At 37.5% G+C, this 15365-nt stretch overlaps 1 protein-coding gene across 3 annotated transcripts in view; it reads right to left on the reverse strand.

Moving 5' to 3' along the window:
* Window positions 1-15365, reverse strand: part of Letm1 (Leucine zipper and EF-hand containing transmembrane protein 1) — a 163941-nt gene that overhangs the window by 109083 nt on the left and 39493 nt on the right. For all 3 annotated transcript variants that reach the window (XM_090371114.1, XM_090371115.1, XM_090371116.1), the window contains one exon: window positions 6064-6204. In XM_090371114.1, the coding sequence (XP_090227240.1) occupies window positions 6064-6204 (141 nt within the window). The remainder of the gene's footprint in view (window positions 1-6063; window positions 6205-15365) is intronic.

Raw genomic sequence — 15365 nt, forward strand, 5'->3', positions numbered from 1 at the left:
CCTAAGGGGACAAATTCAAATTGAGGAAAGACAGCTGTAGAATAGATGTGCAGAAATTTGCCTTTAGCGCAGGTGGTTAATTGCTGGAACAAACTTCCATCTGTCGTTGTGGAAGTTGATAGGTTAAATAAATTCAAGGAGGAACTGGACAAACATTTAGAGGGAATGATTGTGGGATTTTTTTTTTTTTTGGCTGATGCTACATAAGCTCATACGCTTGCTTTCTTGCATCACATGCCACGATTACTATTACAACTTAAAGAAAGCCAACTGGCAGACCTTCACAGATGAAATCCAAAACCAAATAGAACAGCAGCAGACTCAGATCCATAACTACGGCCCAGATAAACATAACCTAAATGTCACAATTATGCTTAAAAAAGCATCCAATCTAGCAATATCGAAAATAAAACCGAAGAAAAATACTGTTCCCTGGTGGTGCCCTGAACTTGATATTCTCCAGCGAAGGGTGCACCAGGCCAGAAAACACTTCCAGAGAGCAAAGGCAACTTGGCCCCAGAATGAGGTTGATGCACTGCGAGATTCCTATAGGAATCTCCGAAACTCATATACTGCTCTAATAAGTACAAAAAAGAAGGAATGTTGGTGGGCCTTGGTGGGGACGTCCGGTAATACCAATCCTTGGGGTGTGGTCTACAGGATCGTAACTAACAAACTGCCAAGAGATAACGTGGTGAACTCTACAATTAAGGCGGATGGAACCCCAATTCACACCTGGGTGGACTCCGTAAATAACATATTAAATCATTTATTACAGTCTGAGAACCAGAGGTAAACCCAGGCGCAGAGTGACATAATGGCCAGCAACATAAATTATAGCAATATGTCAATAGAACCATCCTTCACCATGGAAGAACTTCAAGCAGCACTCTTATAAACCAAACACAATAAGTGCCCTGGACCTGACTTAATTGAAATAGAAACCATTAAAAAGTTAGCAGAAATTTCTCCTGATACTCTACTGAACTTATTTGATCACTGCTTGGCTGAGGGTTTATTCCAAGTATGGAAACTAGCTGTAATTATATTAATCTTAAAGAATCCGGGAAAAAATCCTACTGAACCTAAATCATACAAACCTATAGCTTTATTACCTGTTCTAAGAAAAATAATGGAATGCCTACTCCTCTATAGACTTAATTTATATTATACTGAAGCCAACCTAAATTCTGAACAGCAATTTGGTTTCAAGCAAGGATCCTCAACTGAGGATGCCATGCACTATATCCTAACAACAGTAAATAATAGTGATCAAAAGTACATGCTGGCAATATCTATTGGCTTTGCTGATGCATTTGACACCCTCTGATGGCCAAGTATCCTCAGAATACTCAGCCAGACAAATGTACCACAAAATCTATAGCAATCTATAAACACCTATCTTGGTAACATGTGTGTAGTTACACGTATGTCACCAAGTACGAACACAGTTCCAAGAAATAAAACACCCAGTTACAAAAGGTTGCACACAGGGTTCAGTACTAGGTCCATTCTTTTGGACCTCTATGCTTGATGAATTCCTGAGAAAAGATTTAGGCCCTACAGACAGGGTCACCTTTGCTGACGACCTTGTCTTATTGGTTTGTTTGTTTGTTTGTTATTTGGTTTTTAGAAGCATTAGCAACTAAGGCCATATTGCTCCGGGAATATGCGGTGGTCATTCCCTGACCTTTCCACATCCTCCGTATTTGGTGGTGATGGGCTCGAACCCCGGTCTAATCAAGAAGCGTGTGCTACTCAATGCTGCTCCTTCCCACCTGGCTACGGAGGCACCATAATGAATGACATCAAGGCAGTGAATGGAAACAAGAGACCAAAGGTGCTACCACCAAAACGTTCTTTCCACAGGTGGCTATTGTTAGTCCAAAACAACCTAAGTGGTATGCTCCAGGACTTTATACCACATTTCTATTGACAGGTCATGGACCCCTTAAAGCTAAATTGCACTCTTTGGGACTGGCCAATGACTCCCACTGTACCTGTGGCTAAAGTGAGGATTGGGCACACGTTTTATATGACTGTGTAATCTATGAAAATCAACATAGACAGTTAATCATAGAAATTGGACCCCTTCCTAGGGGACAAAGAACACCAATTCATCATGGAGGCCTTTTACAAGGCATTCACCAAGTATGCACAAAACATTTTTGAAATCCACTGAAACTTGCAGAATCAGGCTCTTAAACCAGTCCCCTATACCAAATCAATAGACTAAATATAATCAGCCCATTTCCATATAGACTAAATATAATCAGCCCATTTCCATATAGACTAAATATAACCAGTCCATTTCCATCCCCATGCCCAGTGAATGACAAAATTTCTACATGACTAAACATACCTGAACTGACTCAGAAATTACTGGACTTTGCCAGATTTGGCACCCTGCCTCTGGGAACTCCTTTGGCTCATTGCCAGTGTACCATATAGGTAGGAAAATATGACTGATGGGAATAAAGGCAGGCTGGTACTGCCCTCATCATATCATACGTCCAACCAAAACAGACTGAGTTCACAAACATGACAACACTCATGGAAAGGACTTTAAAGAGATTGGTATAGACATGCAGCCAGGGTTTCTTGTCAGCTGGGAAAAACTAGTAGCTGCAGGTTTCTCAAGTATTCTAGTATGAATGAATATTGAATGAATGAGAACTAGAGTGAATGTAAAGGTAAAAGTATGAAAGGAAATGCTAGGAAGGTTGAGTGAATGATAATCTATGCCTCTGGGGATGAATGCGTGAGAAAGGGTGAGTGCTGAAAGAGTAAGGGTGGAAATTGAGTAAAATCAGCAAATGACTATGGAGTCCGGTGAAATGAGCTGTGTGAATGTAAGGGTGTAAAAGTGTGTGCCTGGATGAGTGAATGAATACAAGAAATAGTGTGTTGAATGTATAAATGTTGAAGGCAGAATGTAAAAGTATGACAGGAAGTTGTTTAAAAAAAAAAATTAGTATTAGTATAATTGTTATATAAATGTGTATAAATGTGTGTTTTTTTTGTTTTTTTTGTTCAATTAGATATGTAGATAAATATTCTCCTAAATTTGATTATTTGTATGTCATTTAAATTGTGTGAGCTTTTTTTAAATTATTTGCTTGTTTAAATTGTTGCTTTGTCTTTAAAGCAATGGTTAAACAAGCTTGTTTGTTATTTGGTTTTTAGGAGCATTAGCAACTAAGGCCATATTGTTCCGGGAATATGAGGTGGTCATTCCCTGACCTTTCCACATTCTCCGTAGTTGGTGGGCACGGGCTCGAACCCTGGTCTAATCAAGAAGCGTGTGCTAAGCACTGCTGCTCCTGCCTACCTGGCTACGGAGCAGCCACGGTTAAACAAGCACCGAATTATTTTAAAAGCAATAATTGGACGGGCAGAATTGACAGCTTGGTGTCAATTTTGCTTGTTTAATAAGTCACCTCCTCTGGTGTGAATGAGAATGACAGGGAAAAAAAAAGTATAAAAAGCTGTAAAATGTAAAAACTATAAAATGATGCCTTGAAATGTAGGAGAAAAACAAAAAAAATTATAAAATATAAAATGTAAAAAAAAAAAAAAAAAGTACTAGTTCCTAGTACTAGTTCTTAGAGAATGATGGATGACGGGGAAAAAAAAAAGTATAAAAAGTTGTAAAATGTAAAAACTATAAAATGATGCCTTGAAATGTAGGAGAAAAACAAAAAAAATTATAAAATATAAAATGTAAAAAAAAAAAAAAAAAAGTACTAGTTCTTAGTCCCATATAACACGGTTTCGCATTACACGAGATTCTGTAGGAACCATTATTATATGAGGGTTACCTGTATTTACTATAGGTTTCTGTGTCTCCTGCTAATTTATTATCATCTCATGCATTTTCCTTCTAGTTGGTACAAAAAGTTTAGTAGCTTCCATGATTATTTCCTGAATTTGAATTTAGAATTTGTAGCTGGCCACGTCATCAGTCCCAACGAATAAAATTTAACAACTGCCTGAAACCATTGACTTTAACCAGATCCCATATCAATACACTGTGAGCAGTACAACCTAGTGGCTCCTTTATCTGGAAATTCCAAATGTATGATGAGTCATTGCTGATAATCAGGTGAGTACTGCTTTCTCTTGTTGCCTTACTAAAATGCTGGTGCAGAAGACAATCATCTAAATCCAGAAAAGCTTTTCTGTAGTGTGAGTGACAAACTCTAAAAGTCAATATCTGGAAAGTTAAAATCTTCCATTATAGAATATTGATTTTACTGGCCCACTTTGTCTGTATAGCTCTTCATTATATTCATCGCAGTCATTTGGCCTATAACATGCCACTAATGTTATTTTGTTTTTCCAGTTCTTATGCCACACCATACTGACTCAGGATTACACTGGCCACCGATCTCAACTGAGTGTGCTGATTACGTTTATGTGCTTCTTAACTAAAGGCATAACTTCTTCCACCTCCTATCCATTCTATACACATTATACTTACCATATTCCATTTCCAATCCCTTATGCCTGAGTTGCATCATGTTTACAATATCCCTACAATGTCCCCATTTGATGACTTAACCAGTACTTCATATTCATGAAATTTGTTCACTATACTTCTAGCATTAGTGTACACACAAGTATATGTGCACCTTTGTGCGCTCATACTAAACCTAATACAGCCATGCGTTTGCTTATCCCACGAAGAACCCCAGGAGTTCCTGATAAAAACAGTGCTCTCTCTCTCTCTCTGTGCCTTAGGGTGCAGGCACACTTTAAACATTGTAACAAGTAACATTTCCATTTATTACTTTCACATTTTAGTTCATTTTTACAGCTTTTTTGATTAGGAAGATGTTTGCCCAATGTGTAAGGGCTACAATCATCAAATCAAATGTTCATAGATTGAGGGGTTATTCAAAACATTATTTTTCTTTGCCCACTATACAGCCTTGTGGCTTTCCCTGAGGAGATTAGGCATTGGCATATATATTTTCCTCTATATTTTCTCAGATATATTTTACCATTTTCATTATATAGGTCCCAAACCAGTTTCCACTCCATTAGGTCATTTCTTTTAAAAATTCATTTCAGTTTGTGAGAGTTTTGGTCCAGTGAAAAGTTTAGTTCTTCTAGTCAATTATGCAATTTAATATATTTAAGATAAATTTATGCCTGAAAGAAGCCTTACCATTTCACTGATGCTTTATAGTTATCCATCTTTTTTTAAACCACTTCATTCACTTTATACAAGAGCAAACTTTATCTTCTTAAAATTTCATTAAAAAATTTTACATTTCCAACCACATCCCCACCCAATCTTCATCTGGCCGGCAGCTGCTAGAATATTATATGCATTTCTGTTTATAGTTTGACATAAAAAACCAAATTTATCCCTGCATCTGGATACTTAAGCACCCTGGGGATAGATGGGGATATTTCATCTACCATTTCAAAACAAGGTCACCATTTAATTAAGTGCCACTTGTTTATAACTCATTCATTTATTGTCTGATCCAAACTAAATTTACAATACTTGGGAAAGGGGATAAGAGTGCATTTCCATCTTGAAACAATATGGTTTCTTCTGTTTATAACCAAAAAGAAAATTTACAATACAAAATACACTAAAATCGTCTTCATTTGTATCTTCATGTCATTTGACTTTGCAAAATAAGAGCCAGCTGGTGGACAGTAGCCAAATTATCATTAGAGAAAAAAATTAACCACTTTATAAACAAATCACAATGCTATAGTAGTTTAGCAAATATATACAAAAACAGAGACATCAAAATGCACAGTACAGACAAATCAATTTGACATGCATATCCACCAATACCACATATACAACCAAGTCAGGCAAGTGGTTAATATTAATAAGGTCTAAATTATTAATTTAATATATGAAATAGTAAGTTATAAAAATTAAATTAAATTTTTATCTAACAATAGTAAAACCTTATTTTGGAGTGATAACAGTGTAAGATTTTAAATGGATGTTAAAAAAAATATTCTCTTGGTTATGCAAGCATTTTCTGAAATTGTGCTAAAAATATAAAAAGAAAATTTTCAGTTTCCCACCTTTTCAAAGAATGAAGCAAATTCTTGTGCAGTATGGGAATGTTTATCTCCCCTTGACTGAAGAGCCATTTCATCCAGAGTGTCCTGCAGAAATTTTGCCATTTCCAGTTTCACCTTCAGTTCTTTCTTAAACTTTAATTCCTGTAATTAAAAAAATAAATGACAAACCACAATAAGTATAACAAAAGAGGTATTTGTTAATTAATAAAAAAAACCGATTAACAAAGAATAAGAAAATACTTGAAATGTATATACAGTCAACTCATTTATAATGAGAATGGTTATAACAAGAATTCGGCTATTGCGAGCAAACAAAGAAGAGCTGACTGGAAATGATGTATTTTATGAGCAACATTTCATGGTGGTTAAGCTGTTATGTTATGTGGTTTTTAGGAGCATTAGCAACTAAGGCCATATTGCTCCGGGATATGCGGTGGTCATTCCCTGACCTTTCCGCATCCTCCGTATTTGGTGGTGACGGGCTCGAACCCTGGTCTAATCAAGAAGCGTGTGCTACGCACTGCTGCTCCTTCCCACCTGGCTACGGAGGCGCCTTTCACGGTGGTTAAGAGCTTCACGGGTATAATGAGCAAATCTTTAAGCCATTACAACAAGCAGTGGCCAACCTGTCATATGAGGGACTAAGATCTATTATTGCTTTTGTCCATTTATGACATTATCCCCCCTTGCCTCTTTCCACATCCCTGCCAATTGCAATTTATAACCCTTTCAACAATTCTCATAATCTTTTAGTGTGGTACAATACCACAAAGAACATAATGTAGTCCTTGTTCCAGTGGAAATCTCCAAAGACCCTGCATGACAGGGTGCTCTAATGGTTATCCCCCACTCCAATAGTGGGGGGGGGATAATTCTGCTACACATTGCCTCGTTTGAATGATCATGTCCCACACTGCAAGTGCACATCCGCACTGAGGCTTTTTCTTTCCCAATCTCTTAATCCTCTTTTGTATCTATTCCCTATTGTTATGGATTCTCAGAAGACCTAGGGAGAGAAAATTACCCAGCAAACTAACCAATGAATTTTTTTTGTATTGGTATGAAAAATTCAGTCGCGATGAAGAATTCAGCGTAATTTCAAATCTTTGTTTTTGTGAGTATCTTTTTAAAACTTGGAAGAAACACTTGGATTTTTTAAAAAACAATTTTGCTTCTGTAGTTTAGATTTTATTGTGCTGTATTAAATTCATTTTTTTTTTTTTTAACCTTGAAATGGCAAGAGAGTTAAGAAAAATTTTGACAATCAGCAAGAAAGTGAAAATTATTCATGACTTAGAGCAGTGGTTTCCAAAGCTGGGTGCACGAGATAATCTGCAATAAATCAATATTTATTAATTATGAAAACTTTAGTTTTTCGAAACGTAATTGAAAATAAAAATTATAAATAAATGTATTTTTAATACTTCAGTATGTGGCTTTGTTTGATCGTGTGGCTTTATTTGATCATGCATGTTCAAGTACATGCACAATCAAATAAAGTACTGATTTGTACTTGATTTGTGCAAATTTACTGATTGATTCGTACAAATTTGTACTTGAGCTTCAATTTAATTTTGTTTTGTATTTTTTTTTATTTATGATCTTTTAAAATTATATGGGATTTTAGATATGCCTTCCAAGTAAATGATTTATATATTTAAAAAAAAATTAAACTTATATATTTAATTTTTTATTCTGGGGTGTGCACTAGTCCTTTCAAGTAAAATAAGGAAAAAGGGTGTGCAACCAAAAAAGTTTGGAGATCACTGCTCTAGACCAGTAGTCTCCAAAGTTGGGTGTGCGCACCCCTAGGGTCACACAAGATGATCCACGGGGTGTGTGAGATAATCCACAATAAATCAATATTTAATAATTGTGAAAACTTTAATTTTTCAAAATGTAATTGAAAAAAAAAAAAATTATAAATAAATGTTTTTTTAATACTTCAATATGCACCTTTATTTGATCATTCCATCAGTTTCGCCCATGTCTGAAACGAAGCAGCCACATGCTCGCTTCAGGCCCCTGAGTATATCTTCCATCCTTGTTTAACTTACTGAACAAATGTAGAGCAAGCAAACAATCAAACAAATGATTTTATAAATGTGATTTTAGATATAATGCCTTCCATGTAAATGGTTTATAAATAAAAAAATATATTAAACATATATTTAATTTTTTTATTCCAGGGTGTGTGCTAGTCCTTTTAAGTAAAATAAGGTTGTGCGACCAAAAAAAAGCGTGGATACCACTGACTTAGAGAATAGAACAAGCAATGCATCCATTTGCAAAAAGTTAAGATTGAACCATTAATCAAATGTGTCAACCATTTGGAAAAATCAGAAAAGCATTACTAGTGCTTTTGAAAAATAATTCATTGAGGAAAAGTTGCACATGTGATAAAAGTGATCTGGTAAGGCTCTTTTATGTTAGTTTACAGTGAAAAGAAATTGGATTCCTACTAGTGGATTGACAGCCTGGGCTGGAATTTGGACAGAAGGTGTTCTCAGAACTTTTTCTCTTTGAAACCATGACAGGAGAAAGCTACATGAACCTACTAATCCATTCCATTAATGCCATCCAAAATGAATTTTCAGCATTGCTTTTTTTTATGCTAAATGGAATACTAGCTCGCTATGTGAAAGTTGAATTTTTAAAAAAGTTACCATACCAATGAACTAGATGGCAAGATTCCACTGAATGGCCACCATGCTTCCTGAATTTAATACCCTGATTACTTTTTGTGAGGATTCTTACTGGATAGTGTATAAACACAAGTCTCTGCTAGAGCATCAGCAGTCAGAGAATTTAGGAACATTTCTGATGAATTGTGCCTGTGTGTGTGTGTGTGTGTGTGTGTGTGTGTGTGTGTGTGTGTGTGTGTGTGTGTGTGTGTGTGTGTGTGTGTGTAAAAGACTACATTTTTTGAAGATATCAAAATGGCAGCCATAATGAACAAATGCAATTTTTTTTTTCTTTTAAATTTGTGTGCGCTGTTATATATACATACGGGGGGTGGGGTCTGACAAAATAATGGAAACACCTGTGATAAGAATTAAAGGTGTGCACTAATATGGGTTGGGCCATCCTTTGCTTTTAAAACAGCTTATATTCTACGTAGAATAGATTCAAATAAATCTTGATCTGTCTTAAGAGGAATACTGGACCATTCTTCATGGAGGAACATTTCAAGTTCTGAGTGAGGGTGGCAGAAATCTGCTTCTTACTCTCCTCTTCAAATATGTCCACAATAGCTCAATAACATTAAATCTCATGACTCTACTCTACTGGCTATGGGAGAATTCAGCCTTGTTTTCATGCTCCTCAATTGATTGATGCATCTGGCTGTGTGTATTAAACCATTATCATCTTGAAACATGGCATCATTTGTGGGAAACAATGTCTGCACCACGGGATTAATCTGGTCAAGAGAATATCAAGGTAATCTGTGGCTGTAATTTTCCCATTCAGGGTGATAACAGGACCTAAAGAATACAAAGATATTGCTACCAAAACCAATTCTGAACCTCCACCATGTCCAATGGTTGGCACAAGATGGAATGATGGACTTCCATTGGCATTCACCAAATGTACAGTGTGGCAATTGAAAAACAAGACTGATGCCAGGAAAAAAAAAAAACAATGATCCACGTATGAGTAAACTAACTTTAGTTTATTCAAAGTAACTTCCTCCCGTGCCCAAATACAGCATGCAATGATTACAAAGTGACTGGAACGACTGGTGGAAGGCTGTGACTGGTATACTGTTCAGTGTTCTTATCACAGCTCTTTGCATGCTGTTGATATCATTAAAATAACAGCCTTTCAGTGGTGTCTGAACTTCGCGAACAAAAAGAAGTCACACAAGTCTGGTGAATACGATGGGAGCAACAGTATGCAGACTTTTTTCCTAGCCAAAAAAATGCTGATGCTATAGAGGAGTGATATGTGGGTCAGAAAACAAACTGCTAGATTCCATGGGGGATACACAGATTAACAGCTTAAATAGAGCAGCAGGCAGAGGTGACAATGATTCTTGCACTGCAGTTAGTGGTACATCGAGCAGTCTGCAAATCAAGGTGTCTTGGAGTTCAGGCCCTGCTGTGGGTCATCATGGAACAAATAAATCAATGGGCTGCATTAGGGTAACTAAGAGTAAGAACATATTCACATATATTTGTATGTACACTAATGCTAAGAGCATTGTAAATAAATTTGATGAATTTGAAGTACTGATTAAGTCATCAAATGCAGACAATGCAGGAACAGCAGAAACACGGAGTCACTCAGACATAAGTGATGCTGAATTTGAATAAAGGAAGTACAATGTATACAGGAAGGACAAACAGAACAAGAGAGGTGGAGGGGGTTATGCTCTTCGTTAAGAAGGCAGTGCATCCAGTTGACATGGGTGATGACTCCAATGTTGAGTCAGTTTGGTGTGATATCAGCACAGGGAAAACAAAATTGAGAGTAGAAGTGTGTGTGTGTGTGTGTGTGTTAGCATTAGTACATGAATATGATGCAAGAAAGCAAGCTTATACAGCATCAGCCAAAATAAAAAACATTTCACACATCCATTCACTATAAAAGTGTGTCCAGTTCTTCCTTAAATTTATTTAAGCTATCATCATTCTTCTGTTTCTTGGTGATTTCCTTCTACTTCTCTCTCTCTCTCTGGGTCACAGGGTAAATCAAATTTTTTTTGGCTGGTGTAGCAAAAGCCTCAGGCTTCCTTGCATCATATGGCTAATAATAATAATAACACATGGAAGTTTGTTCCAGCAATCAACTATCCGCCGGCTAAAGACAAATTTCCAAACATCTACTCTACAACTATCTTTCTTCAATTTGAATTTATGCCCCCTCCCCTCAGGTTTATAATCTGAGCAAGAGGAAGAATCCCATCATAATTGAGCATGTTCAACCCATTCAAGGCCTTACACACCTCAATCAGATCACCTTGCAGGTGCCTAATCTCCAGATGCTGCAATTTTCAGAATTTAAGCCTTTCTTGATAAGAGAACCTGTTAATTCCCCTTACCAACCTTGTTGCCCTTCTCTGTACTCATTCTAGCAACTCTACATCCTTCTTACAATGAGGCCTCCAGAACTGAATGCAGTACTCAAGGTGTGGCCTGACCATAGCCTTATAAGATAATCACCTCCTTATCCCTACTAGCAAAATTCCTGTATATCATTGACAAAACCATATGACCTGCGCTGGCAGCCTGCCTGCACTGCTCAGAAAACTTCTTATCTGACTGCATGATTACCTCCAATTCTTTTTCATTCTCTACCAAACCTGAGTGTAGTATCACACAGTTGGTATGTTCCTTTGAGTTTTCTTCTACCCATATACAGTAATTTGCATTTGTCAATGGTAAACTTCAGTTGCCACTTCTCAGCCTATCTGCCCAACTTTTCTAGATCCTGTTCCAGTAGCATACTGCCATTACTGTCATTAACAACCCTGCCAAACTTGAACATTAAGCCTGATATATCTTCACCAATATCATCGATAAATATAGAAAACAAAAATGAGCCCAACAGCAAACACTGGAGGACTCCACTAATAACATTAGTCGACGAAGAGCAGTGTCCATTCGTTACCACTCTGTCTTATCCAACTCCACCACCTTTTATCCATTGTAGCAACTTGTCCTTAATGTCATACTGCTTCAATTTGTACAGGAGTCTTCAATTTGCAATAGTATCAGAAGCTTTCCTGAAATCCAAGTATATGACATCAAAATTAATTTCTGCATCCAGTTGTGTGGCACCCACACCACATAGAGGAATGCCACCGCTTTGTGTTACCAGGCAATACTAGGTGGTAGATGACACTCATCAACAAGTGCAATACCACCACTTTGCTTATTGGAAGGTTGTAGTGGTGGATGTTTGTTTGTTATTTGGTTTTTAGGAGCATTAGCAACTAAGGCCATATTGCTACGGGATGTGCGGTGGTAATTCCCTGACCTTTCCGCATCCTCCGTATTTGGTGGTGACGGGCTCAAACCCCGGTCTAATCAAGAAGAGTGTGCTATGCACTGCTGCTCCTTCCCACCTGGCTATGGAGGCGCCTGTAGTGGTGGAACCCATGTTTAGTCTCAAGAGCTAAGTTCAGGTCAACTCTTCCCCATTTCTTCCATCATACAGTATGACCGATAACTTTTTGAGGTTATGTGGAAATCATGGGGAGATCCAATCTTCCTTACATTTTGAGGGTACAGCTCTAAAATAGTGTTCACAGGCCGGCCGCTAGTTAGTACACTGGACCGAACCTATTCGTACTCTTTAGGAGGCTTCCGGATCAGCTAGTGTATAATCTTGCTACCTTTACTCTGCCAGATAGTGACTGGATGGAGGGAGTCCGAGTAGCATGCATACAGGGGAACATTGTAGAGGCCAAGTTATGTCAAGGATCTGGGTATATTCTTACCATGTTTATGCCATATCCAAAAATTTCATTACTTTATATAGCATGTCCCCCCACCTTTTCTTACTATTGAATACACCATGAATTGTCAAACTAATAGAGCAAGCTTATCTGCAAAAAGATCTAAACCTCCCAAACACTTCTTAGTTCATTTCACAAATATATGTGGTCTCAATTCTAATCTCAACAATGTCCATTTCCACTTGCAATCTGCCAAACCCTATGTACTTTTTCTGACAGAATCCCAGTTACGGTTGAATCAACTAGTGCTCATCTCAGTTGCCCAAATTATTCGCTGTATGATTCCTTTCGCCTCAAAGGTGGTATATGTGCATATGTCCGTCCCAATATTCCCTGTCAGAGACTTGGTAATTTGGAATCTCCTATTTTCGATTTTCTCTGGCCTAAAATCTTTTTACCGTGTTGTCTCAAATTCATCTGTTGTGTCTACCTTTCTTCCAACTCCACTAATCACTTGGAGCTCTTTGACTTCCTCTCTTTGAAACTTTCCTAACATTGAGGTAATTTTTCTTGGTGATTTTAATGTTCACAACTTCAGATGGTCGAGATGCTAAGGTTTTTTGCAATTACTAATGACTTTGAACAGATTGTTAATTTACCTACAAGAATACCAGACAAACCTAACCATACAGCCAACAAGCTTGATCTTTTTCTCACAAACAACCCTTCTAAGTACATGGTCGAAGTGAGTGGTCCTTTAGGCACCTCAGATCACAACTTGGTGATTGTCTCTTCTCCAATGGAGCCTTTATCTTATGGCTATTCCCAATGTTGTGTTGCTTGGCATTACAAGAAGGCAAAATGGGATGACCTGCGAGATTTCTTTTCTTTGGTCGGATTACTGTTTCAAAACTTGTGATGTCAACGTTTGCTCAGATCGTGTCAATGAAATTATTCTTGTAGGAATGGAATCCTTTATCCCACATTCCACTTTAAAATCTTGTCCTTTATTTAAACCTTGGTTTTCCAATAAATGTGCTAAGGCTGTTCAAGAGAAGACTGTTGCATATCGTAATTGGCTTGTTTCCAATTCTTCAGTTTCATTTTCTGATAACACCAAAGCTCGCAACAATTGTAAAGCAGTTATTAATCAGTCCAAACTAGATTTTGAACAGGCTAATAGTAGAAAACTCTTCTTGCCCTAACGGTAGCCAAGCATTCTGGTCTCTTGCCAAAGCTATTGGCCGCAACTTTTGCCTATTTCTACTCCCACCTCTGTCAAAACCAGATGGTTTAGCCAAGGATAAAGATGACCTGCTAGCATCCCATTTTACTTCCAACTCATGTATTAATGATCTTGGTAAAACACCTCCCACCATTCCCAACACACTCCATTCAATGACTCCTGTGGTCTTCTGTCAAAAGGATGTCAGAAAGATTTTGACCAATCTTGATGCTAAGAAAGCTCCAGGTCCTGATGGTAGGTATTTCTCCACTTGTTCTCAAAACCTGTTCTCCTGAACTTACCCCTGTTCTTTGCTGCCTTTTTTCACTTTCTTATTCCAAAGCTGTTTTTCCTTCTGCTTGGAAATTTGCTCATATCCAGCCAGTTCCTAAAAAGGGTGACAAATCCCTCCCATCCAATTATCGTCCCATTGCAGTTACTTCTACTCTTTCTAAAGTAATGGAGAAATCAATTAACCACAAACTCTTAAACTACCTAGAAACATTCCGTCTGAGCAACGATCGCCAGTATGGATTCTGTCAGTATCAATCCACTGGTGGAATTCTGGCTTATGTTATCCATTTATGGAAAAATTCAATGGAAAAGTTCAGTGAAACATAAACAGTTGCTCTTGACATCTCAAAGGCTTTCAATCGTGTTTGGCATAAAGGTCTTCTAAACAAACTTCCATCTTATGGTTTACCAACTGATTTTTGTAATTGGTTATTCAGTTTTCTCTCTGATCACTCACTGAGGGTGATGGTAGATGGCTGTCTGTCTTCTAACTTCTTCACTAATGCTGGTGTCACCCAAGGTTCAGTTCTTAACCCTCCACTCTTTTCCTCTTGTATATTAATGACCTTCTTCCATTGACTGGAAATCCTATCCATAGTTTTGCCGATGATAGCACATTGCATTCCACTTTCCATTTTGAAAAACCTTGCCCTGCTTAATCAGCTTTAACTTCTCGAATATCCACTACCAATTCCTTAAATGCCGATCTCCAGTGCAGAAAAGACAATTTAGCTGATTTTAATCCTTCTAAAACTCAGCCTTGTCTCATATCTTGCAAAAATAATTCTTCTGCTCCTATGCTTATCTTTGGTGACAGTCCAATTTCTAGGCAAGATGATATATCTCTTTTGGGGATTACCCTGATTTCTAATCTCTTTTGGCACAAGCACATTACAAATATTGCTTCCTCTGCATCTAAAAAACTTTGTTTTCTCTTTTTCTTTTGGCATTACTTTTCTTCCAAATAACTGTACACTCTGTACAAATCGCAAATCCGCCCTACCATGGAATATTGTTCCCACATCTGGGGCGGTGCCCCCAAAACGTCTCTCAGGCTTCTAGATTCCATTTAATTAACCTAACTGCCCTCAGAAAAGAGCAGTTAGGTTAATTAATGACTCATCTCTATCAGTCTCTCCACTAATACTGTTTCTGCTGCATGCCTTTTCTACAGATACTTCCATGGGCACTGTTCTTCTGAATTGGCTTCTATAATTCCTGCTCTCTCTTTCAAAACAGTCCGAACATGTACCACCACCTGCCAACATCCATTTACTGTCCAACTTCAAACTGACAGAACCAACTTTTCATCTTCCCTGTTTATTCATTCAACTGCCATTTTCTGGAAAACCTCCCTTCATACATATATCCTGAAAATTA

Source organism: Mastigoproctus giganteus, chromosome 4 (assembly GCF_048544385.1).
Source record: "Mastigoproctus giganteus isolate SK-2022 chromosome 4, ASM4854438v1, whole genome shotgun sequence".
In the NCBI taxonomy this organism is placed as follows: Eukaryota; Metazoa; Arthropoda; class Arachnida; order Uropygi; family Thelyphonidae; genus Mastigoproctus; species Mastigoproctus giganteus.